General features: G+C 36.6%; 1 protein-coding gene across 1 annotated transcript in view; it reads right to left on the minus strand.

Moving 5' to 3' along the window:
* CCDC171 (coiled-coil domain containing 171) overlaps nt 1-25,653 on the minus strand; it is a 346,670-nt gene that overhangs the window by 148,815 nt on the left and 172,202 nt on the right. The window contains exons 18-19 of the mRNA XM_060101112.1: nt 8,550-9,054; nt 7,585-7,701 (exon numbers count right to left, since the gene is read on the minus strand). Coding sequence (XP_059957095.1) covers nt 7,585-7,701; nt 8,550-9,054 — 622 coding nt within the window. The remainder of the gene's footprint in view (nt 1-7,584; nt 7,702-8,549; nt 9,055-25,653) is intronic.

Below are 25,653 nucleotides of genomic sequence, written 5' to 3' on the forward strand. Positions count from 1 at the left end.
GCTGGTCGACAACCACACTTGGAGTAACACGTCTCTTTTTATTCTTTGTTAGGATTCACTAAAGCCTTTAAGCTTTAAAATATATACTAATAACTACTTATTAATACAAGTATCTTTACTTACTGCTTTGAACTTCCTAATATGAAACCTCAGTGTTGTGCCGAATACAACCTAGATTTCTGAGTTTTACCTGGAAGAGCTGCTATGACCTCTACAAAGTTAACTCGAAGTATATGATGAAAGAAAGCTGTGAGTAGTAATAGCAGGGGCATGTATATTTGAGTCATCTATCCTCTAGATAATTAAAATTCAATTATAATTGAAATGCATAAATGTGTAAGAAAATGGATGAACATTCTACTCATAATCATCTACTCCTGTATCTGTTCAGAGATATTTCAAAGCAAATCAGCACAATTGTTTCTATCTTGAGAAATTCAGTCTGAACAAGTCATATAAAAATGCTCAGCTATCTATAGGGTTCTTTAGTCCACTCCTATAATGATTGATATCCCAGCCCTTCAGTGGAAGTAACATTCTCCCCTGTTTGAGGTAAATGATCTCTTGCAGGCACACCATTTGGATACCTGGAAGAGGTAATTTATCTCAAGTGGGCAAACACTTTAATGAAAGCAAGAAGGTTGCCACCTGTCCAGTATTTACAGAGACAACATGGAAACTGGGGTCTTTGCCCACTGCCTGTAAATACATCGTCAAAGTTTAAGAAGGCAGCAGTGGCATCTACCTTTAGCAAACACCTCACTTTCTGAGCAATGAATTCAAGCTACCACTATTGAACTTCCAGTTTCACAAAAAGGTATAAACTAATATACAGGTTCCACTGAAATGTCAGTGCACAAAAAAGAGAGGGGCTTCCCTGGTGGCGCAGTCGTTGAGAGTCCGCCTGCCGATGCAGGGGACACGGGTTTGTGCCCCGGTCCGGGAAGATCCCACATGCCGCTCCGCGGCTCGGCCCGTAAGCCATGGCCGCTGAGCCTGCGCGTCCGGAGCCTGTGCTCCGCAACAGGAGAGGCCACAGCAGTGAGAGGCCCGCATACCACAAAAAAAAAAAAAAAAAGAGAGAGATAACACAACATTTATTGGACAATTACATATACAAGGGACTTGGCTGAGAAAGTTACATTTACTCCTAATAACTCTATGAGCTAGGAACCGTCCTTAGCCAAATTTTACAGATGGATGAAGAAGGATGAAATGATTTTCCCAATGTCACACACATAGTAAGCAGTGGAACCCAGATTCAAATCTAGAATCCAAGTTCTTAATCCATATTCTACTGCATATCCAGCATGCTTCATGTTCTCTTAGACAATTTTAAAACCTTCTCTCCTAATTAGTTAATAGTATAATTCAGAACTTACTCTAAAAAGATAAGCACCTAACTTTTCAAAAGAGTAATTTACTGATTTTCTTTGAACAATGATAATAGGAGAAGCAATAGTTACTATTTAATATATTAAAAGCTACTACTTGCTATTGCCATACATGTACTAGTTTTCCTGGAGCTAAAAAGAAAAAAGTGAAAATGAATGAGATAATGCCATTTGCAGCAACATGGACGGAGCTAGAGATTATCAGGCTAAGTGAAGTCAGTCAGAAAGAGAAAGACAAATACCATACAATAGCACTTATATGTGGAATCTAAAATATGATGCAAATGAACTTATTTACAAAATAGATACAGATTCACAGACTTAGAAAACAAACTTATGGTTACCAAAGGGAAAGGGAGGGAGAGATAAATCAGGAGTTTGTGATTAGCAGATACAGATTACTAGAGATAAACTAGGTAAGCAACAAGGTCCTACTGTATAGCACAGGGAAGTATATTCAATATCTTTTAATAAACTATGATGGAAAAGAATATGAAAAAGATTTTATTTATACATATATATGAATCACTTTGCTGTACACCAGAAACTAATACAATATTGTAAATAAAAAGAAAAAAGTGACAGTGATGCCATCAATCGGCAGTCCTGACATGTAATATGATTTAAATTTTCAGCAAGTTCTTCAAAAAGACAGAAGGAACAGAGAAGAAAAATCAGAGTTCTAAGAAATAGCCTCTTTCATTTCAGAATTTTCATATTTCCTAAATAGACTTTCCCAAGATTTTGCCATTTCAATTTCCCACATGGCTGAAAGAATTAAGATACTATTCATAGTATTAGATGATTCAAGGGACAAGGAATCAATTGCAAATCAAAGCTGAACTGATATTCTTGATACCTGCCCTATGATGAAAAACTCCTTCTGTAAATTGGTTAAATAGATGAAGGAATGCCCAACTGATATATATTACCCAGACATTACAATGATTCTCTAGAAGATTATTAACAGAAATAGAGAAAAATCCTCAAAAAGTATGATATTTTTTAAACTATAGCTATGATAGTATATCTTAAGCAAAGCACAGCATCACTTCTGTGATATTCTTGCTGAAAATGCATAAGCTAAATCTGATCATGAGGAAACAAACAAATCAAAATTAAGGGATATTCTACAAATAATTGGCTTGTAATCTTCAAGGTCACGATGGTCAAGGAAGCATTGAGGAACTCTTCCATACTGAAGAAGACTAAAGAGACATGACTAAATGCAACACATAATTCTAAACCAGACCCTCTTGCTAAAAATGACGTGGTTGGGACAAATAGGGGAAGTTGAATGGAGTCTGAATGGTAGTAATGTATCAGTGTTGGTTTCCTGATGTTGATCATTGCACTATGGTTACATAGAAGAATGTCTTTGAAATACATGCTATAATACGAGGGAGTGATGGGGCATCAAGTAAGCAACCTGCTCTCAGACCATTCAGGAAACAGAATTCTCTGTTGTGAACTACTTGCAACTTTTCCATAAGTTTGAGGGTATTTCGGAATAATTTTTAAATGAAGATATTAAAGAGTATGTAGCCTATGATATCATTTATATCATTTGTTAGTCTGCTAGTGGATGGATGAGTAGGTGGCATGAAGGGAGGAAGGAAGGGTGAATGGATAGAGAGAGAAAGAGGGATAAAACAGATTGGAAGAACACATAAGAACACATAAAAATGCTTACATTAACTATCCCTATATGATGGAAAAATATGTTTTTTTTTGTTATTGTTCTCTGATTTATTTCTTTTCCAAGTTTTCTGAATTGACCTGTTTTCTTGTATAATGGAGGTAGTAGATGTGAAGGTAATTTGAAAAAAAAGAACAAACAAAAACAATCCTCTCTACTGCACATGTTGATTAGCTGATTCATTCCATCCACAAACTCTTCCTTCTCTTTTGTCAACCTCCAGGTAGCCATCTAGGGAGAATCATGTGAATGATTCAGCTCAGGCCAATGAAACAAGCTCAGGCCAGGCCAATGAAACAACAGCAAAAGTCTGCTGGGGAAGCTTTTGAGAAAGCTTTTGCCTTCCTGATATAAAGGGATATATTCAGCAACACATGTCTTCATATTTTTAAGAATTTTCTTGAGATATAATTCACACACAATATAACTTACCCATTTAAAGTGTACAAATCCCTGGTTTTTAATATAATCATAGTTATGCAGCCATTACCACAGCAATTTTACAAAATTTTAGTCACCCCCAAAAGAAACTCCATATCTATTAGTAGCCACTTCCCATAACCCCCAACCCCTCCCCAGCCTTAGGCAGCCCCTAATGTACTTTCTGTCTCTAGATTTGCCTAATCTGCATATTTCAAATAAATGGAATAATATGATATGTGATTTCAAATAAATGGAATCATATTATATACAATCTTTTGTGATGTAGCATATTGCTTTCATGGTTCATCCATGTTATAGCAAGTATCAGTACTTCATTACTCTTTATGGCCCAATTATATTTTATTGTTTGGATATCTGTCCATTACCCATTTATCAGTTGATGGGCATTTGAGTTTGTTTCCATTTCTTGACTATGCATTATGCTGCAGTAAACATTCATTGCACAAGTTTTTGTACATATATGTTTTCATTTCTCTTGGATATATACCTAGAAGGGGAATTGCTGGTTCAAATGATAACTCTATGTTTAATATTTTGGGGAAATGCCACTCTTTCCCAAAGCAGCTATATCATTTTTTATTCTCACCAGCAATGTATGAATGTCTTCGCACTGTGTCCCTCCCTTCTCCTTCCTGCACAAATACAATCCTGATGCCTAAAAGCAGAGTGACCAGCTTAAAACTAGGAGGCATAAACACGAAGATGCTAATGGCTTAGCAGAAAGACACAGTCTGGATTTCTATCTACCTCCAGACTTACTATTTGGGAGGAAAAAAACCTTATATGAATAAGCTACTCTAAGTGGGGGTCTTCTATTAGGTACAAAGAAAGCAAACCTGTGATGCCCCCAAACATCCAATGTCATTATATTCAGAGGAATAAATTTCTTCCTGATCTTTATATGTATACTAATTTATAACAGAACCATGTTTTAACAAGTTGGAGCTGTATGGGATGTGTAAATTGTCTTGAAATTTTAAGATAAACTAATGTATTTTTATTTTATTTACTCTAAATTTTTATGAAATTTCTTCATTATTATTCAGTTAATGCAATAAATCTTAATAAAGACCGATATCTGAAGTAAGAAAAGTAAGTGAAAGAGTAAACAAAGGCATTCTAAGCACTTTACAGATTAACTCATTTAGTCCTCTGAACTCTGAGCTAGATAAAACTTACTATGCCCACTCTACAAATAAAGAAACTGGGAAACAGAGTTTAAATAACTTGCCCATGTCATGGGGCTAGCATCAGAGTCAGTATTCAAAGTCAGGCAGAATACCTGCTTAACCTTACACTGTGTTGCCTCCACTGTACAGCAATTTAGCAATTTTAGAACAGAAAATTAATCATTAGTAGTCTAAAAATGTATACAGGTAGGCGTGTGTGTATTCATGTTCATTAATGCTAAATGCTACTTTCATGGTGAGATGGGTGGTAAGGGAACAACAATTTTTTTTAGCACCCACTATGTACCAGATACCGTACAAAACATTCAACAAGCATTATCTCATTAATTCCTCATAACAATGGGGAAGATGATACCATCTTCATTTATGGGAAAAGAGTGTGAGGCCCAGTAAAGTTAAGTAACTTGCCCAATTTCACACAACTAATAACGAGCAATGCTGAATATAATATCAAGTCTGCCTTGTTCAAAGCTAATGCTCTTTCTACTATACAATAATGATTACCTATTTAGATTTTTCAGACACTTAAACTATAAACTCAACATGACTGTATAAACTGTTATGGCTTTACATTTATTACCCTTATCTGTTGATAATCACTCATAGACTTTGAAAATACTTTCCCACCTTTTCTGCTGAAATATCTAAAATTTCTACTAGGATACACATAAAAATGAAAACACAATTACCTAGATAACAATACATTAAACCCTTCATCATGTTTTGAAAGAATTATTCTATAAGCCCAGCTAGTCAAGCCACCACTGCAGAAGATCCACACTGATCATTTTTGTACTTGTTCAGTAACAATTATCTAATTGCCTGGACCATATCCTTTCCAATACTCTTCAGGACTTTGATACATCAATTATTTTCCCCTTCTAAGCAACAATCATTTTCTCTTCTCCAAGTAGTGTTCTTTATCCAACAACATTTAAAGGCTTGCCTAAAAATAAGTTTTCCTGAACTTGCTATTTCCTCAAGCTAGAGGCATACCAGGTTCTAACATCAAAGACAGCTTGTCCCTAGAGATAGGCAAGCATGTAAAACACCACTCTTGGTCTACCTTCTACTTCATAGGTCTTACCTACACATATTTTTATCAGGGTCTGAATAAAAATTTTGTCAATATTTTAACTTAAAAATGTTACAAGGGGCTACTTTTAGAAAATGTGCTCAGGGGAAATCGCTGCCTACTTTCATAAATCAACAATCTGATCCCACGCCAATGATCTACCCTTTCCCCCACTACTTCCCAATATGGTTAGAGTAGACAATATATTTTATCCATAAGTCAGACCTGCTACGCATGGATTTACATTCTCACCTCTTGAATGTCCCTTCTTCCCATTCTATGCTTATTCCCACCTCTACATCTCTGCTTAAGCTATGCCCTGCATCTGAATGCCAGCTCTCCTCTCTAACTTACTGTCATTCTAGGCCCAACTAAATCACTAGTCCCTGAAGCTTTCCCAATACTCATAAGCCCACATTGAGCTTTACCTTCTGCGTATTCTTACATTTAAAGCCTGTACTTCCTCATCCAATCCTTGATTACATTCTGCCTAAGTTGTTCATGAGTTGTCGCTCTTATTCTTATGACCATTACGTATATTTTCTAGAGGATCGATCAAGTCACATCTTTTTCTTTTATCTCCTCAAGCATATAGCACAGTGATTAAAAAAATGCATTAAATAAAGTAATAATATAAATAAGATTATAGCTTAAGAAACCAATCTATTTTATGTCCACATGCCTGAAAAAATATGACTAACAAAAATCATCTGTTTATTAAACTAAACCCCAAAATTTATTAAGTTCTTTCAAGAATGTTACAATTTTGCTTTGAAGTTATAATACCAACATTCTTAAAATATATTTATTTGCACTTTTATTTCATACTCCAAACCCAGTATGTTGAGATTTTGCCGATACATTAAAATATGCATATTTCTTACCAACATTTATGGCCACAACCTAAAAATAATCTTTGGATCATAAGTTTTGTACTATAAGAGCCTAGTTTACATGTGTGAAATCACAATAAATGATCTATATTTACACAGCAGAATTGTCTGAAGAATTAAATTACATCCCAAATTATCATTTCATTAATACTTAGAATATTTCATTATGCAGGCAAGTATTAACAAGTCTACTGTACATTTTTTTCTATTAATGTGTCTGAAACAACCATAATTAGTCCAATGACATAGCTTAAGCAGTAGGTAACTGTATGTTACTCTTTAAGTGTAGAGAAATTAGTTTTCATTGAACTTTTCACATAAACATGCCACGCAATCTGTCATGAAAAAATAAACTTGCATTTTAGACCTTTGGAAATCACTGGTTATAGGTGGCTTCACACCTAGTGGAAAGGAGCAGACTATTTAAATTAACTCTATTTAAAATTAAATAGAAAAAATAAAAACATGTTGCCAAAGGAGAGAGAAAAATTTTCTACTGATTCAGTTATTATTCGGATTTCTAAAGCACATGGCCAGGAACAGAAGAAAGGTTAAAACATTTGAAAGAATATTACCAGTATTGCTTAATAAAAAAGCTAATGATGAGTTTTCCATAGGAAAAGCATGTCACAAAGGAAAAAACAGGTGAATGTATTCACCAAGAAATGTCATTTAATTTCCCCATAAAGACAAAATTAACATCAAAAATTACATTAATTCACTACTTCATTAAATATAGGTTTAGTAATCTCTCTGTACCTGAATAAAAGAAAGATAAAAACAAATACATTTTCTTCCTTGAAGGTTTATTAGAATTTGTACCATAAAGAATTTCTGGACATTTGCTTTTTAAATGTATTTTGCAAGGACATAAAAAGGGGAATCATACCTGCTTTACTAATAGTTTCCTGTAACTCAGCCATAGAACTGATTATTGCAGCAAGAAGGTCAGAACTGGTGAGCCAACTGCGAGCTTGCAAACAACGTAACTGCTCCTTTTGATGTTCTGCAAAAACAGAAAAAAATCCATTATGCAATTCTACAAAAATTTATTAAAATCCATTTAAAAATTATGGCAATATTTAGCTATTTAAGAAGTAGATCAAAATTTGTACGTAGAACTTCACCTAGTGCAGAGAAGTCTACAATAGATGTGAGATTTTATTGACTTTATTTACGGTTCAATTTTTCCATATAAGAAGAGAAGTCAAATAATGTATTTGATCATGAAACAAACAGGCATTTTATTAACTCCTCTCTATATATAATGGTAACTGACATCATAAAAGAAAAGGGAGAAGGAAATTTTCTTTAGCTCTACTTACTTAATAGCTTGCTTTTGAAAAGTTAAAAACTGAAATAATTGTTTCCTCAGAATAGTCAAGCATTCAAAAAAAGTTAGCTATAAAACTTACATTAGTTTCATTTTCATTCAATTCTTCAACAGATTTTTAACTCTAATCATTTTATACTAATTCAAAGAAAGTGAAAGTAAATTATGCTACTAATTAATTTTAAATAGGGCAGAGTTTCTGGATTGACTTTATTGAAAAATCACTGTACAAACTTTTCAACTTACTGTCAAAAGAATATTCAAATATAATAAAGCTAGACAAAGTTGAAATCATATATATTTGCTACTTTCTTTATATTTTAATGTTTATAACAAAAAATTAAAGCCTAATTTATACATAGATACATACTTATTCATACACACATACATATCTACATATGTATGTAGATATGTTACATGATTTGACATTGTAAATGATTTTTTTATGTTTTTGCCCAACATATTCACTTCGTATGTCACTTACATTCGACTCAGATTTTTAAAAGCACAAATTATCTTACTTGGAAATTTATTCTTGTCTTTGGGCTCTCCTGTACACACCAACATGCCTATGCCTTCTTTGAAACTCTCCATCCAGGTAAAAAGAGACGCACACGACTGGCCCAAAATCTTGAGTCTGTTTGCTGCCAAAATTGCAATAACACCTTTCCGGAATACACGTATTAATCCTTTGAATGCTTTTTTCTTCATCTTGGTTTCCTCTTGCTTCTTTTCTTCTACAGTTGACAAAGCCTGGGCTAGAGTTCTAACTTCCAATTTTAACAACTCAAAGGTGTTGACCTGTTGCTGGAGAAAATCTCTCTGTGTGGATAAGGCAGATGATCGGCTATACAGAGGATATAAGGCACCAGCCATCAATGCGCAGGCCGCCAGCAAGGATGTTTGTTCCTTTTTAGTCTGTGATAACAAGTTTTTGAAATGTGTGTTTTCAACAACCAATTGTTCACGTGACTTCTCAATACAGTTCAATTTTTCCATATTTTTTTCAGCAATTTCTTGAAATTTCTATAAGAAAAGTCAAATAATATATTTGATCATGAAACAGGCATTTTATTAACTCCTCTTTTAAAAAAGAAAAACTTTTGCTGACAACTAGTTCTTTTTCTTCAAAAGATCTATGTTCTAAAATATCCAAAAAATACATATGATAGAGCAACAGTGGGCCAAACAGCTTAGATCTAAATGTGCACAGTAATTTTTAAATCCCTTATATGGAAGCTTTACACAAAGTAGAGCACATACATTTAAAAATACTTTGTAAATTTCCTGTATACTTATGCATAAATACACATATTCAGAAAAAGAAAATTTCTTCTCTTCCATTACTCAGTAACATGTATTTCCTACTTTTAAACAGGAATCACACCAGCATTAGAGGCTTTTCTATACGTAAAAAGACTTAACTTTTTGTCAAAATAGCAAAGGGTTAAATAAATAATACAATACACAGCATCTGACTATCTGCCATTTACTAGATGAGAGGGGACTGATTCTGAGAGCATACTCTCTTATTTCAGTTTCTTCCTCCCCAAGACAGAAGGCTGTGCAAAGTACAGCTCCAGTGCTGGGAGTAAATTACTAACTGTGGGCTGGGCCTCAGCAGCACTCTGGTCCTTTTTTCCTGATCAAGGTACTTATAATTCAAAACTTAATATGCAACATACAGAAATTTTAACTGCAGGCACTGGATTTTAATCACTAGAAAATAAACTAGCTCTCCATGAAATCTTATACCTAATCATTAAGGAATTGTTGAAACAGAGTAAATTCAGAAGATGACAGATGCCAATTTCTTTTACTGATTCATTTATCATTCGATAAACATTTATTCATTGCTTACTAAACTCCACACGCTAGGAAAACAGACAAATAAATCAATGATTATGGTATAATGCTGTGATGGAGCTATGCTAGATTGCCAGAGATGCACAAAAGGATGTTTATACCAAATGACGTTGACAAGCTTTTGGAGGAATATGGCAAAGGACAAGTGGGAGTGAGATGTGTAATAGAAAGAACAACAACAAAAAACTCAACTCCACCAATAAGGAGGCTAGCCAATGGCTACCCTTATAATAAAATTTAATCTAATCTAGTCCATGGTGATTTAACAGCTTTAGCTGAATCTTTACTTAACCAAATAAGCTGCCCTGGCTTGTCCATGGACTTCGTTCTTTTTAAAACAGGCCAAGGGAGTTCAATTTGAATAAGGGGGTCAGTCAGAGACTAAGAAAAATCATGCTCTTGGGGCTTCCCTGGTGGCGCAGTGGTTGAGAGTCCGCCTGCCGATGCAGGGGACACGGGTTCGTGCCCCGGTCTGGGAGGATCCCACATGCTGCGGAGCAGCTGGGCCCGTGAGCCATGGCCGCTGGGCCTGCGCGTCCGGAGCCTGTGGTCCGCAACGGGGAGAGGCCACAGCAGTGAGAGGCCCACGTACCACGAAAAAAAAAAAAAAAAAAAAAGAAAAGAAAAATCATGCTCTATATAAAGTGAAGCAGTATCTTCATTATGAGAGAATCCTTTGGGGGGCATTAAGGAAAATATTTCTCTTTGTATTACTGGTTCAGGTCACACTCTGTCTGAAATTTAACAATGGTGTTTGGGAAAGGTTTACAGTGAGTGTCTGATTCAAGAGTTATCCACAAACAACTAGAACAATCAAAGGCATTTCCAAAATTTACACTGGCAGGAAGACTTCAAAGGTGTTCAGACTTAGAGAAAATCATACAAACTCTTAACTACTCTGCAAGATTTAGGTGTCAAAGCCTACCATGGACAATGCTGACAGGAAGTAGCCAAAAGGATTCAAACTTGTTGAAACACATGGCTGAGGAAAGTAACCCCCGGACCAAAACCAGTCCTGAGGCTAGGGGATGAGGTTCCCAAAGGTGCACGGTGAGTAGAAGGAGGCACTCAGAAGTACAGTCCTGAATACAAACGAGTAAAGGAAGTATACAAGAGGCCACTCTCTGATGGATTCAACTTCTTGAATGCTTTCCCTTGGGCAGGAGGGAAATTGGATTTAGTCTTGGTTTTAAATGTTTCTCTGCTATACTTTAATTTCCTTTATTTACTCCAACTATTCTCTGAAGTCTGATCCAGCCGTACCTGTGGTGGTACTGTGAGAAATAAAGGAATGGGGAAATAAGGGAATTGTAGCTTGCTCCAACCACACCTCTACTGATAGCCAAGTTGTGGCAGCAGTAGTCTATCAATGGGCCTGTGTCCCAGAGCTCCATATAAAGACCACTAGTAAAGGTCGTGGTGTTCCACTGGGAGCAGCTGGAAGATGGAAGAAACTCTGAGAGCCAAGTGGACGGCTTAGAAGCAGATGTACAACAGCCTTTATGAAAAGGGAAAACTGACAAAAGTTACAGCTAGAAAAAGCAGGAAGACTAGCATATAGCAAAGGAAGAGCCAGAAAACAAAGTAATGTGTTCTAAGGAAGTACAAATAATTCAGAATGTTTGAAGAGGAAAATGATGGAAATTTGAGAAGTATGTAGATAATAAATGATTAAGCTAAAGAATTTAAACTTTACCCAGAAAGCTATGAGAAACCATAAAACTTGGGACAGTTGCTAAGCTTTAGTAAATGGATGGAAAAATTGGAAACATTAATAAAGACTGCCTGGGATAGCAGTAGAGTTTCAGGGAGTAGAGGGAGCAAATGGAAATTACAAAGTTTAATTCCATATTCTCTCCAAAATCAACTCCACCAGTTCATTTAGAGAAAAAAAGGAAAATTATAGAAAATCTAGGATAAAAGAGATGCACTGGTCATACCTAAGTAATCAAAATAAAAATGAACCTAATCGGGGTGGACCTGAGCGTCCTGAGGGGAAACGGCGAAAGGGAGGCACAGGGTCCGGCTGGAGCGTCAGCGTCACTCCTCCAGACAGCGGGGAAAGCGGCTTAAAACTCACCCTTAGGCTCGCAAGCCCTTTATTCAGCCAAGTCCCTCTGAGCTCCTTCCTCCCTGAGCAAGCACAGGTCACTCTCCACACCTCCCCTCCTGGGAGCCTATGCAGCCTGCCACTGCCAGAGTCCCGGGATCCAAGGACAACTTCCCCCAAAGAACGCACGGTGCGCCTCAGCCTGGTGCAATGTCACGCCGGCCTCTGATGCCGCAGGCTCGCCCCGCATCCATACCCCTCCCTCCCCCCGGCCTGAGTGAGCCAGAGCCCCCAAATCAGCTGCTCTTTTAACCCCGTCCTGTCTGAGCAAAGAACATATGCCCTCAGGCGACCTACACGCAGAGGCGAGTCCAAATGCAAAGCTGAACCTCAGGACCTATGCGAACAAAGAAGAGAAAGGGAAAGCTCTCCCAGCAGCCTCAGGAGCAGCGGATTAAATCTCCACAATCAACGTGATGTACGCTGCATCTGTGGAATACCTGAATAGACAACGAATCATCCCAAATTGAGATGCTGGACTTTGGGAGCCACGATATATATATATATTTTCCCTTTTTCTCTTTTTGTGAGTGTGTATGTGTATGCTTCTGTGTGTGATTTTGACTGTATAGCTTTGCTTTTACCATTTGTCCTAGGGTTCTGTCTGTCCGGGGTTTTATTGTTTGTTTTTTCTTTCTTTCTTTTTTTTCTCCCTTTTATTCTGAGACATGTGGATGACAGGCTCTTGGTGCTCCAGACAGGCATCAGGTGGGAGAGCCAAGTTCAGGTCACGGGTCCACAAGAGACCTCCCAGCTCCACGTAATATCAAATGGCAAAAATCTCCCAGAGATCTCCATCTCAACGCCAAGACCCAGCTCCACTCAACGACCAGCAAGCTACAGTGCTGGACACCCTATGCCAAACAACTACCAAGACAGGAACACAACCCCATCCATTAGCAGAGAGGCTGCCTAAAATCATAAGGGCACAGGCACCTCAAAACACACCACCAGACGTGGACCTGCCCACCAGAAAGACAAGATGCAGCCTCATCCACCAGAACACAGGCACTAGTCCCCTATACCAGGAACCCTACACAACCCACTAAACGAGCCTTAGGCACTGGGGACAGACACCAAAAACAACGGGAACTACAAACCTGCAGCCTGCGAAAAGGAGACCCTGAACACAGTAAGCTAAGCAAAATGAGAAGAAAGACAAACACACAGCAGATGAAGGAGCAAGGCAAAAACCCACCAAACCTAACAAATGAAGAAGAAATAGGCAGTCTACCTGAAAAAGAATTCAGAATAATGATAGTAAAGATGATCCAAAATCTTGGAAATAGAATGGAGAGCATACCAGAAACACTTAACAAGGAACTAGAAGAACTAAAGGGCAAACAAACAGTGACGAACAACACAATAAATGAAATTAAAAACTCTCTAGAAGGGATCAATAGCAGAATAACTGAGGCAGAAGAATGGATAAGTGACCTGGAAGACAAAATAGTGGAAATAATTGCTGCAGAGCAGAAAAAAGAAAAAAGAATGACAAGAATTGAGGACCGCCTCAGAGAACTCTGGGACAACATTAAACACACCAAGATTCGAATTATAGGGGTCCCAGAAGAAGAAGAGAAGAAGGGACTGAGAAAATATTTGAAGAGATTATAGTTGAAAACTTCCCTAATATGGGAAAGGAAATAGTGAATCAAGTCTAGGAAGCACAGAAAGTCCCATACAGGATAAATCCAAGTAGACACACGCCAAGACACATATTAATCAAACTCTCAAAAATTAAATACAAAGAAAAAATATTAAAAGCAGTAAGGGAAAAACAACAAAAAACACACAAGGTAATCGCCATAAGGTTAACAGCTGAACATTCAGCAGAAACTCTGCAAGCCAGAAGGGAGTGGCAGGACATATTTAAAGTGATGAAGGAGAAAAACCTAAAACCAAGATTACTCTACCCAGCAAGGATCTCATTCAGATTTGACAGAGAAATCAAATCCTTTACAGACAAGCAAAAGCTAAGAGAATTCAGCACCCCCAAACCAGCTTTACAACAAATGCTAAAGGGACTTCTCTAGGCAGGAAACGCAAGAGAAGGAAAAGACCTAAAACCAAACACAGAACAATTAAGAAAATGGTAATAGGAACATACATATCAATAATTACCTTAAATGTAAATGGATTAAATGCTCCAACCAAAAGACACAGAGTGGCTGAATGGATACAAAAACAAGACCCGTATATATGCTGTCTACAAGAGACCCACTTCAGACCTAGGGACACATACAGACTGAAAGTGAGGGGATGGAAAAAGATATTCCATGCAAATGGAAATCAAAACAAAGCTGGAGTAGCAATTCTCATATCAGAAAAAAAGACTTTAAAACAAAGACTATTACAAGAGACAAAGAAGGACACTACAGAATGATCAAGGGATCAATCCAAGAAGAAGATATAACAATTGTAAATATTTATGCACCCAACATAGGAGCACCACAATACGTAAGGCAAATACTAAAAGCCATAAAAGGGGAAATCGACAGTAACACAATCATAGTAGGGGACATTAACACCGCACTTTCATCAATGGACAGATCATTCAAATGAAAATAAATAAGGAAACACAAGCTTTAAATGATACTTTAAACAAGATGGACTTAATTGATATTTATAGGACATTCCATCCAAAACAATAGAATACACATGCTTCTCAAGTGCTCATGGAACATTCTCCAGGATAGATCATATCTTGGGTCACAAATCAAGCCTTGGTAAATTTTAAAAATTGAAATAGTATCAAGTATCTTTTCCGACCACAACACTATGAGACTAGATATCAATTACAGGAAAAAAACTGTAGAACATACAAACACATGGAGGCTAAACAATACACTACTTAATAACCAAGAGATCACAGAGGAAATCAAAAACTACCTAGAAAAAAATGACAATGAAAACATGATGACCCAAACCTAAGGGATGCAGCAAAAGCAGTTCTAAGAGGGAAGTTTATAGCAATACAATCCTACCTTAAGAAACAAGAAACACCTCAAATAAACAAACTAACCTTAAACCTAAAGCAATTAGAGAAAGAAGAACAAAAAAACCCCAAAGTTAGCAGAAGGAAAGAAATCATAAATATCAGATCAGAAATAAAGGAAAAAGAAATGAAGGAAATGACAGCAAAGATCAATAAAACTAAAAGCTGGTTCTTTGAGAAGATAAACAAAATTGATACACCATTAGACAGACTCATCAAGAAAAAAAGGGAGACGACTCAAATCAATAGAATTAGAAATGAAAAAGGAGAAGTAACAACTAACACAGCAGAAATACAAAAGATCATGAGAGATTACTACAAGCAACTCTATGCCAATAAAATGGACAACCTGGAAGAAATGGAGAAATTCTTAGAAATGCACAACATTCTGAGACTGAACCAGAAAGAAATAGAAAATATGAACAGACCAATCACAAGCACTGAAATTGAAACTGTGATTAAAAATCTTCCAACAAACAAAAGCCCAGGACCGGATGGCTTCACAGGAGAATTCTATCAAACATTTAGGGAAGAGATAACACCTATGCTTCTCAAACTCTTACAAAATATAGGAGACAGAGGAACACTCCCAAAATCATTCTACGAGGTCACCATCACCCTGATACCAAAACCAGACAAAGATGTCACAAAGAAAGAAAACTACAGGCCAATATCTCTGATGAGGATAGATGCAAAAATCCTCAACAAAAGACTAGCGAACAGAATCCAACTGCTGTTGGATCATAAACCAGGATCATAAACCATGATCAAGTGGGGTTTATTACAGGAATGCAAGGATTCTTCAATATATGCAAATCAATCAACGTGATACACCATATTAACAAATTGAAGGAGAAAAACCATATGATCATCTCAATAGATGCAGAGAAAGCTTTCGACAAAATTCAACACCCAGTTATGATAAAAACCCTGCAGAAAGTAGGCATAGAGGGAACTTTCCTCAACATAATAAAGGCCATATATGACAAACCCACAGCCAACATCGTCCTCAATGGTGAAAAACTGAAACCATTTCCACTAAGATCAGGAACAAGACAAGGTTGCCCACTCTCACCACTCTTATTCAACATAGTTTTGGAAGTTTTAGCCACAGCAATCAGAGAAGTAAAGGAAATAAAAGGAATCCAAATCGGAAAAGAAGAAGTAAAGCTGTCACTGTTTGCAGATGACATGATACTATACATAGAGAATCCTAAGGATGCTACCAGAAAACTACTAGAGCTAATCAATGAATTTGGTAAAGTAGCAGGATACAAAATTAATGCACAGAAATCTCTGGCATTCCTATACACTAATGATGAAAAATCTGAAAGTGAAATCAAGAAAATTCTCCCATTTACCACTGAAACAAAAAGAAAAAAATATCTAGGAATAAACCTACCTAAGGAGACAAAAGAGCTGTATGCAGAAAATTATAACACACTGATGAAAGAAATTAAAGATGATACAAATAGATGGAGAGATATACCATGTTCTTGGATTGGAACAATCAACATTATGAAAATGACTCTATACCCAAAGCAATCTACAGATTCAATGCAATCCCTATCAAACTACCAATGGCATTTTTCACAGAACTAGAACAAAAAATGTCACAATTTGTATGGAAACACAAAAGACCCCGAATAGCCAAAGCAATCTTGAGAAAGAAAAATGGAGCTGGAGGGATCAGGCTCCCTGATTTCAAACTATACTACAAAGCTACAATAATCAAGACAGTATGGTACTGGCACAAAAACAGAAATATAGATCAATGGAATAGGATAGAAAGCCCAGAGATAAACCCACACACATATGGTCACCTTACCTTTGATAAAGGAGGCAAGAATATACAGCAGAGAAAAGCCAGCCTCTTCAATAAGTGGTCCTGGGAAAACTGGACAGCCACATGTAAAAGAATGGAATTAGAACACTCCCTAACACCATATACAAAAATAAACTCCAAATGGATTAAAGACCTAAACGTAAGGTCAGACACTACCAAACCCTTAGAGGAAAAGATAGGCAGAACACTCTTTGACATAAATCACAGCAAGATCCTTTTTGACCCACCTCTTAGAGAAATGGAAATAAAAACAAAAATAAACAAATGGGACCTAAGGATATTTAAAAGCTTTTGCACAGCAAAGGAAACCATAAACAAGACGAAAGGACAACCCTCAGAAGGGTAGAAAATATTTGCAAATGAAGCAACTGACAAGGATTAATATCCAAAATTTACAAGCAGCTCATGCAGCTCAATATCAAAAAAACAAACAACCCAATCCAAAAATGGGCAGAAGACCTAAACAGACATTTCTCCAAAGAAGATATACAGATTGCCAACAAACACATGAAAGAATGCTCAACATCATTAATCATTAGAGGAATGCAAATCAAAACTACAATGAGATATCATCTCACACTGGTCAGAATGGCCATCATCATAAAATCTACAAACCATAATGCTGGAGAGGGTGTGGAGAAAAGGGAACCCTCTTGTATTTTTGGTGGGAATGTAAACTGATACAGCCACTAAGGAGAACAGTATGGAGGTTCCTTAAAAAATTACAAATAGAACTACCATACGACCCAGGAATCCCACTACTGGGCATATACCCTGAGAAAACCATAATTCAAAAAGAGTCAGGTACCACAATGTTCATTGCAGCTCTATTTACAATAGCCAGGACATGGAAGCAACCTAAGTGTCCATCATCAGATGAATGGATAAAGAAGATGTGGCACATATATACAATGGAATATTACTCAGCCATAAAAAGGAACGAAATTGAGTTATTTGTAGTGAGGTGGATGGACCTAGTCTGTCATACAGAGTGAAGTAAGTCAGAAAGAGAAAAACAAATACCATATGCTAACACATATGTATGGAATCTAAAAAAAAAGAAAAGAAAAGGTCATGAAGAACCTAGGGGCAAGACAGGAATAAAGACACAGACTACTAGAGAATGGACTTGAGGATACAGGGAGGGGGAAGGGTAAGCTGGGTCAAAGTGAGAGAGTGGCATGGACATATATACACTACCAAATGTAAAACAGAGTGCTAGTGGGAAGCAGTTGCACAGCACAGGGAGATCAGCTTGGTGCTTTGTGACTACCTAGAGGGGTGGGATAGGGAGGGTGGGAGGGAGGGAGACACAAGAGGGAAGAGATATGGGGACATAGGTATATGTATAACTGATTCACTTTGTTATAAAGCAGAAACTAACACACCATTGTAAAGTAGTTATACTCCAAAAAAGACATTAAAAGGAAAAAAAAAATGAATCTAAGCATTTGGGTTCTACACTTTTACAGATATCAAAGTCTCAGGCAGAAGTCGGTTTTTAACAAATATCAGTTTTTTGACCAAAAAAAAAATTGTTAAAAGATATATTTGCTAATGATATTTTAAATATTTCAAAAAAAATCAGTCACTGGTCAAAATCAAATGGATTGTGGAAGGAGAGATAAAAGTAAAGTAAACGTATTGCAAAAAGATTTAATTTTACTGCATGATAGATTCCTCTACTCTATACAGCTGGTCCATTTCCACAGAACATCAGGTTAAAGTTAAAGCATTTCAGAGAGACAGCCAGAAACAGATAGTCCTGGGATGAGGATAAGAGAGCAATTAAAACATGGTTAGAAATGGATAAAAATCGGGAATATATTACAAAAAATACCCTACTTCTCTCTATATAGAGGAAAAACAGGAGCACACTGGAATTTCTGGAAAACAGAATTGAGATTCTTGACTTACACAGCCAGTTTTCATTTTAGGCTACCTGGTTGGTAGAAGCAGTAGTGATGTAATAAAGCAATTTTAAAGATCCTCATGTCATTTTTTGGCTCTCATATTTTGATCATTTGTATTGGTTATTTATTTAAAAGTGCTAGTTAATATTAATTACTACCACTATGAATGATTTCATGAGACTCATCATATAGTTTGTATTGTAAGAAAGAGATGCTATTCACAAATTGCTAAAAGAATAAAAATAAGACTAAGAATATGTATGAAGTGGTAAATTCTACCAAATATTCAAAGATGATTCAATACCTATCATTCTCAAAATCTTCCAAAAAACTGAAGAGGAGAGAACACTTGCTAATGCATTTTATAAGGCCAACATTATCTTGATACCAAAACCAGACAAGCACAGGACAAAAAAATAAAATTATATGCCAATATCTTTAATAAACATAAACGGAAAAATCCTCAACAAAATATTAGCAAATTGGGAATTCCCCGGTGGTCCAGTGGTTAGGACTCCAAGCTTTTATTGCCGAGGGCCCGGGTTCAATCCCTGGTTGGGGAACTAAGATCCCACAAGCCACGCAGCATGGCCAAAAAAATAAAAACCATTAGCAAACCAAATACAACAGTACATTAAAAGGATCATACACCAAGATAGTGGGATTTATTCCAGGAATGCAAGGATTGTTTAATATCTGCAAATCAATCAACATGATATACCACATTAACAAAACAAAGGATAAAAATCACATGATTATCTCAACAGATGCAGAAAAAACATTTGACAAGATTCAACACCTATTTATAATAAAAGCTCCCAATAAAATGGGTATGGAAGGAAGGTACTGTAACATAATAAAGGCTATTTATGACAAACCCACTAGCATCATACTCAATGGTGAAAAATTAAAAGCTATCCCTCTAAGATCAGGAACAAAACAAGGATGCCCACTCTCACCACTCATATTCTACTTGGTATTAGAAGTCCTAGCCAGAGCAATTAGGCATGAAAAAGAAATAAAAGACACCCAAATTGGAAAAGAAGAAGTAAAACTGTCCCTATCTGCTGATGATAGTATTTTATATATAGAAAAACCTAAAGTTGCCACCAAAAAACTATTAAAAATAATAAATGAATACAGTCAAGTTGCAGGGTACAAAATCAGTATACAAAAATCTGTTTTGTGTTTCTATACACTAACAACAAACTAGCAGAAAGAGAAATTTTTAAAAAAATCACATTTACAATCACAACAAAAAGAATAAAATACCTAGGAATAAATTCAACCAAGGAGGTGAAAGACCTGTAGACTGAAAACTATAAGACACTGTTGAAAACACTGAAGACATGAAAAAATAGAAAGATATTCTGTGTTCATAGATTGGAAGAATTACAACTGTTAAAATGTCCATATTAGCTAAAGTAATCTATAGATTCAGTGCAATCTCTGTCAAAATCTCAATAATATTTTTCACAAAAATAGAGCAAAAAAATGCTAAAATTTGTATGGAACCAATAATAGCCAATGCAATCCCAAGGGGAAAAAAAAAAGTTCAAGGTATCACATTCCCTTATTTCATATTATACTACAAAGCTATACTAATCAAAACAGCATGGTATTGGCAGAAAAACAGACAGACAGATCAATGGAACAGAACTGAAAGTCCAGATATAACTCTCACATATATGGACAATTAATTTATATTAAAGGAGTAAAGAACATACAATGGATAAAGGACAGTCTCTTCAATAAATGGTGTTGGGAAAACTGGACAGCCACATGCAAAAGAATGAAACTAGATCACTATCTTACACCATATACAAAAATTAACTCAAAATGGATTAAAGACTTGAATGTAAGAAGTGAAGCCATAAAAATCCTAGAAAAAAACATAGGCAGCAGTATGCTCTCTCACATCAGCTTTAGCAATATCATTTTAGATATGTCTCCTAAGGCAAGGGAAATGAAAACAAAATATACAAATGGGACTACATCAAACTAAAAAGCTTCTGTACAGCAAAAGAAACCATTAACAAAACAAAAGGACAACCTACCAAATGGGAGAAGAAATTTGCAAATCATATATCTATAAGCAGCCAATATCCAAAACATAAAAGAACTCATACAACTCAACAACAAACAACTCAATTAAAAAGTGGGCAGAGCATCTGAATACACATTTTTCCCCAAGAAGAAATAAAGACAGCCAACAGTCACATGAAAAGGTGTTCAACATCACCAATTATTAGAAAAATGCAAGTTAAAACAGCAATGAAATATTATCTTGTTACCAAACCACGTCCATTTGTCTAAGCTGCAGCAAGCCAAACGCTGAGACAAAGATTTGCAGCAGAGAAAGGGTTTCTTCACGAGGCAGCCAAGCAAAGAGACGGGAGAACAAATCGCAAATCCACCTCCCCAAAGATGAAGGGCTTGGGATACTTCTGGGTAAAGCTGAGGCATGGGGAGTGTGGGGAAAGTAATTGGAGACAAAAAAAGGTGAGGTATCATCATTCTGCACAGGTGCAAGTAAGCTACATGCTTCTCCTCGGGATGCACGTTCTGTAGGTGGAGTTTGGGGCCTTCTGACGTCAAAAGGTCACTGATTGTACATTCACGCATGCCCATTTGGAGGGTTGGTGATCCCACCAGTCCTCACCAGATCAAACTCTAACTGGACACAGCTGACTCCAAGTTCCTGAAAAACAACTCAGGCAAACATTTTTTAGGCTACCTGATGCTTACAGAACAATTAAAGCAAGCTTGATCAGTGAAGGCAGGTTACAGTTCATTATTTATTAAGCAAGTTACAGTATAATGGATCTAACTGATGATTACCCTCAGTCTCAATCTCATGTGCATTAGAATGACTAATTATCAAAAAGACAACAAATAAGTATTGGTGAGGATGTGGAGAAAAGGAAACACTTGTGCACTATTGGTGGGAATGTAAACTGGTGCAGCCACTGTAGAAAACAGTATGGAGATTGCTCAAAAAATTAAGTATATACTTAATTTACTACCATATGATCCAGCTGTTCCACTTCTCCAAATTTATCCAAATATGAAAACACTAATTCGAAAAGATATATTATTGCACTGCACTCTGCAGGCCTGCAAGTCTTGGAGTTGCCAAGCCTTGACACTGAAGAAAGAGCCCAGAGACAGTGACAGACAGTAGTGATTTATTGGACAGGGGGATCTTACACAAAGGGTCCTGGAGCTACACCTCACCATGTGGGGCAGATGCTGGGCAGGACATGACAACAGTCTTTGCTACTCAGGGGAGAAGGAGGCTACCATTTATAGGGGGAATTGATGTCAGGTGGGCTCATCAGTTACCAGGAGCTAATTAAGCCTTATAATTAAGACAACTGGATAGTCATGTGAGTGAAGCAGGGACTGGTCTAGCAGAGGATGTACAGAGAGCAAGAGAATAGGCATCTTGAGTGTAGCCTAACCATACATATATGTACCCCTATGTTCACTGCAGCATTATTTACAAGAGCTGAGATATGGAAGCAACCTCACTGCCCATCAACAGATGAATGGATAAAGAAGATGTGGTACATACAAGCAATGGAATACTATTAAGCCATAAAAAAGATGAAATCTTGCCATTTTCAACAAGGGTGGACCTTGAAGGTATTATGCTAAGTGAAATGAGTCAGAGAGAGAAAGACAAATACCCTATCAATTCACTCATATGTGGAATATAAAACACAAACAAACAAAAACAAAATAAATGAAAAACCAAACAAAAACAAACATGTAGACACAGATAACAGAGTAGTGGTTACAGAGGGAAAGGGTCAGGGGAGGGCAAAATGGTTAAAGAGGGTCAACTGTATGGTGATATATGGAAACCAGACTTTTGGTGGTGGGCATGCTATAGTGTATTCAGAAGTCGAATTAAAATGTTGTACACATGAAATTTATATAATGTTATAAATCAGAGTTAGCTCTATTTTTTTAAAAAGAAATTATTAAAAAATAATATATGTGAAGTCTGTATATAAATAAAAATAAACAATCTCTGAAAGACTTTGTCTAACAACCATCTGTTGGCCTAAATCATTCTTGGTTTATATAATCAAGATACCAAGTATTAACGGTTATCAAAAAAAAATCAACCAGGACAACATTCAATTAAATAACTAGGATTAGCAGAGTAGGATATTTGAAATAAAGATTTTAAAATAATGAAATTAAGTACTTAAATTTTTAAAGCTCTTATTGACAAATATGAGATTAAGAAAACCACACTAATATTAATGCTAATAAATACTGAGAGTTTGGATTATTTCTTAACAATTACATTTCTGCATTCCTGGCAGATCCACTGAAATCCAGAATTACAGATCTGACTGCCCACTAGGCATCTCCCCCTAGATACCTCATAACCATCTCAAGTACTGCTGTTTTTCCTCCTAAAGGTGTTTATAATAGTCCTCTTTACGAGTACATTGAACCAACATCTACCCAATTGTTCCAGTCAAAAACTTTGTAGTAAGTCTTACTTCCTCCTTCTTTCACCAGATCCTCTCCATCCCTAAATCAAAACCATCAGCAAGCAATGCTAGTTTCATGTCAGACTGTGTCAATCCAATCCTATTGCTGAAACTCTTTACTGAACCAAGGTCTCCCCTCAGGTCACAACACGCCCACATGCCTTCTGTAAAGACTTCACTTTCTCCTAGGATCCTCAACTTGAAGAAAAAGGAGATGATCTGCTCCTTTGCTATCCAGACAGGAACCTCACCACCATTGTGACTTTTCACAATTTATCCATGGTCTCTAGTACCACCAGGTCCTTTCCTTTCAACTCCCCTAACACTATCCAAATTCTAACAATTTCCTGAGCCCATTTCAGGGTCCATCTATTCCATGACACCTATTATTAACATTCTCATTCATGCTGACTTCGACCTTCTCTGAACATAATTAAACCACTCAGGCACTTAATTCCTGCACGGCTACTTAACTTATTTCATGTGTATATATCTACTCTCCCTCAAATACAATAGAGTGCTAGTTCCTAGAGGCCAGGAATTATTTACCACGGTGCCTGTCACAATGCTCTATATGCTGTGGGTATTTTATAAATATTAAGTGAATGAAATAATCCGTTATAAAATGTTCCCTGATGCTTAGCACAGTGTTTTGCCTATAATAAGCACTGAGTAAATACCCAATGAATAAAAAGTTTTACAAATGTAAAGAGGAGAAAAATAAAATCCAAAAAAGATATGATTTCCAAATATAATTTGGAACTTATCAACATGTCAGAATTCTGTTTTAAATTAATTCTGATATTCCAGAGAGACTTTCAGAGGCATTGCATTATTTACTGTGAATTATTCTTGAAGAACAAAGCTTGTTTGATGGTAAGGCTAGAAACAGCTATAAGAGCAAGTATTCCTTAAAAAAGAAAACCTATGTTCTTTACCAAAGAAGATTAAAGACCAATATTTTTCAAACAAACATAAGGAACATCACTTTCAAATGGGACAAAAGTATTCCTAGTACTGGTATAATCTGCTCCTTAGTGTGTTTAATTTCAAAAATAATATTCATAAATCCCCCCAAAAAAAATTCTTAAAAAATTTTAACAACCTGAAACTATAAAATTTATACCTTTTACACAGACTTTTTTTGGCATGTCAAAAATACTATCTAATTTTATTAGTTTTCCTTGACTTTTAGATTCAAAGTGCACCCAAAATGATGGGGAGAGGACAGTTTCTTTCCCTAATGAATCATGCACTTACTTCCTGAAACACAGGAGCCTTGAGGGATACCTTACTGGCTTTCAGCAACCCGTGAACTTTGAGACTTTGGGCCAGAAATTAGAAACTTCCCTACGGAGTAAAATTCTTTTTTATCACTTTCGCTTGCTGATTTCTTATTCTTTATGTTGGCAAAAAGACAAACTGCAAACTGGACAGTCAGTGACAAATAGATATCAAAGGACTACATTTTAAAAGTCTTTTATATGTTTCATATCTTGTCTTTTTATCAAATGGTAATATTTCAAAATATAATAAACATAAATTCGCCAGCTTTTCCTACAATGTAAATGTTTCTCTGTTAAAAAAATAAAGCACATTTTGTGGAGAAATTGGAGCCTTCATACACTGCCTGTGGAGATGTTGAAATGGTGCAGAGGCTTTTGAAAACAGTTTGGCAGTTCTTCAAAAGGTTAAATATAGAGTTACCATATGACCCAGAAATTCCATTATCTGATCTTCATATATATACTCAAGCCCCATAACGGCTAATTACTTAACTTAAAAACACTATCTTGGGCTTCCCGGGTGGCGCAGTGGTTGAGAGTCCGCCTGCCGATGCAGGGGACACGGGTTCGTGCCCCTATCCCGGAGGATCCCGCGTGCCGCGGAGCGGCTGGGCCCGCGAGCCATGGCCGCGGAGCCTGTGTGTCCGGAGCCTGTGCTCCGCAACGGGAGGGGCCACAGCAGTGAGAGGCCCGCGTACAGCAAAAAAAAAAAAACAAAACAAAACACTATCTTCACATTTTTTAAGTTTAGCACATCAAGAATATTGCAATATGTGTCGAAAATGGTACATGCCTGTGTGTACTCTAGTTTCTAAGGCAGTACAAATTATAAAATTATCCAAAGAGATAAGCCAAGCTCTCAAAAGAAAAGAGTTCTCCTTATCATTAGACTGAGAATAAATTGTCAATACAGGCAAGAGGCTTGATTTACTGATTGTTAAAAGATATTATCTCAGACTGTTGGAAAGTTAGCATGACCTCTAAGTTCTGATCTGTCTGATGTCTCCCTTCCTTCTGGGCTTTCAGATCCTGATAACACGGCCCAGTCTAGTCTCCTAGACTCTAGTCTCCTCCAGGAAGCCTTCAAACTTT

This window comes from Mesoplodon densirostris, chromosome 6, assembly GCF_025265405.1.
Source record: "Mesoplodon densirostris isolate mMesDen1 chromosome 6, mMesDen1 primary haplotype, whole genome shotgun sequence".
Classification (NCBI taxonomy): Eukaryota; Metazoa; Chordata; class Mammalia; order Artiodactyla; family Ziphiidae; genus Mesoplodon; species Mesoplodon densirostris.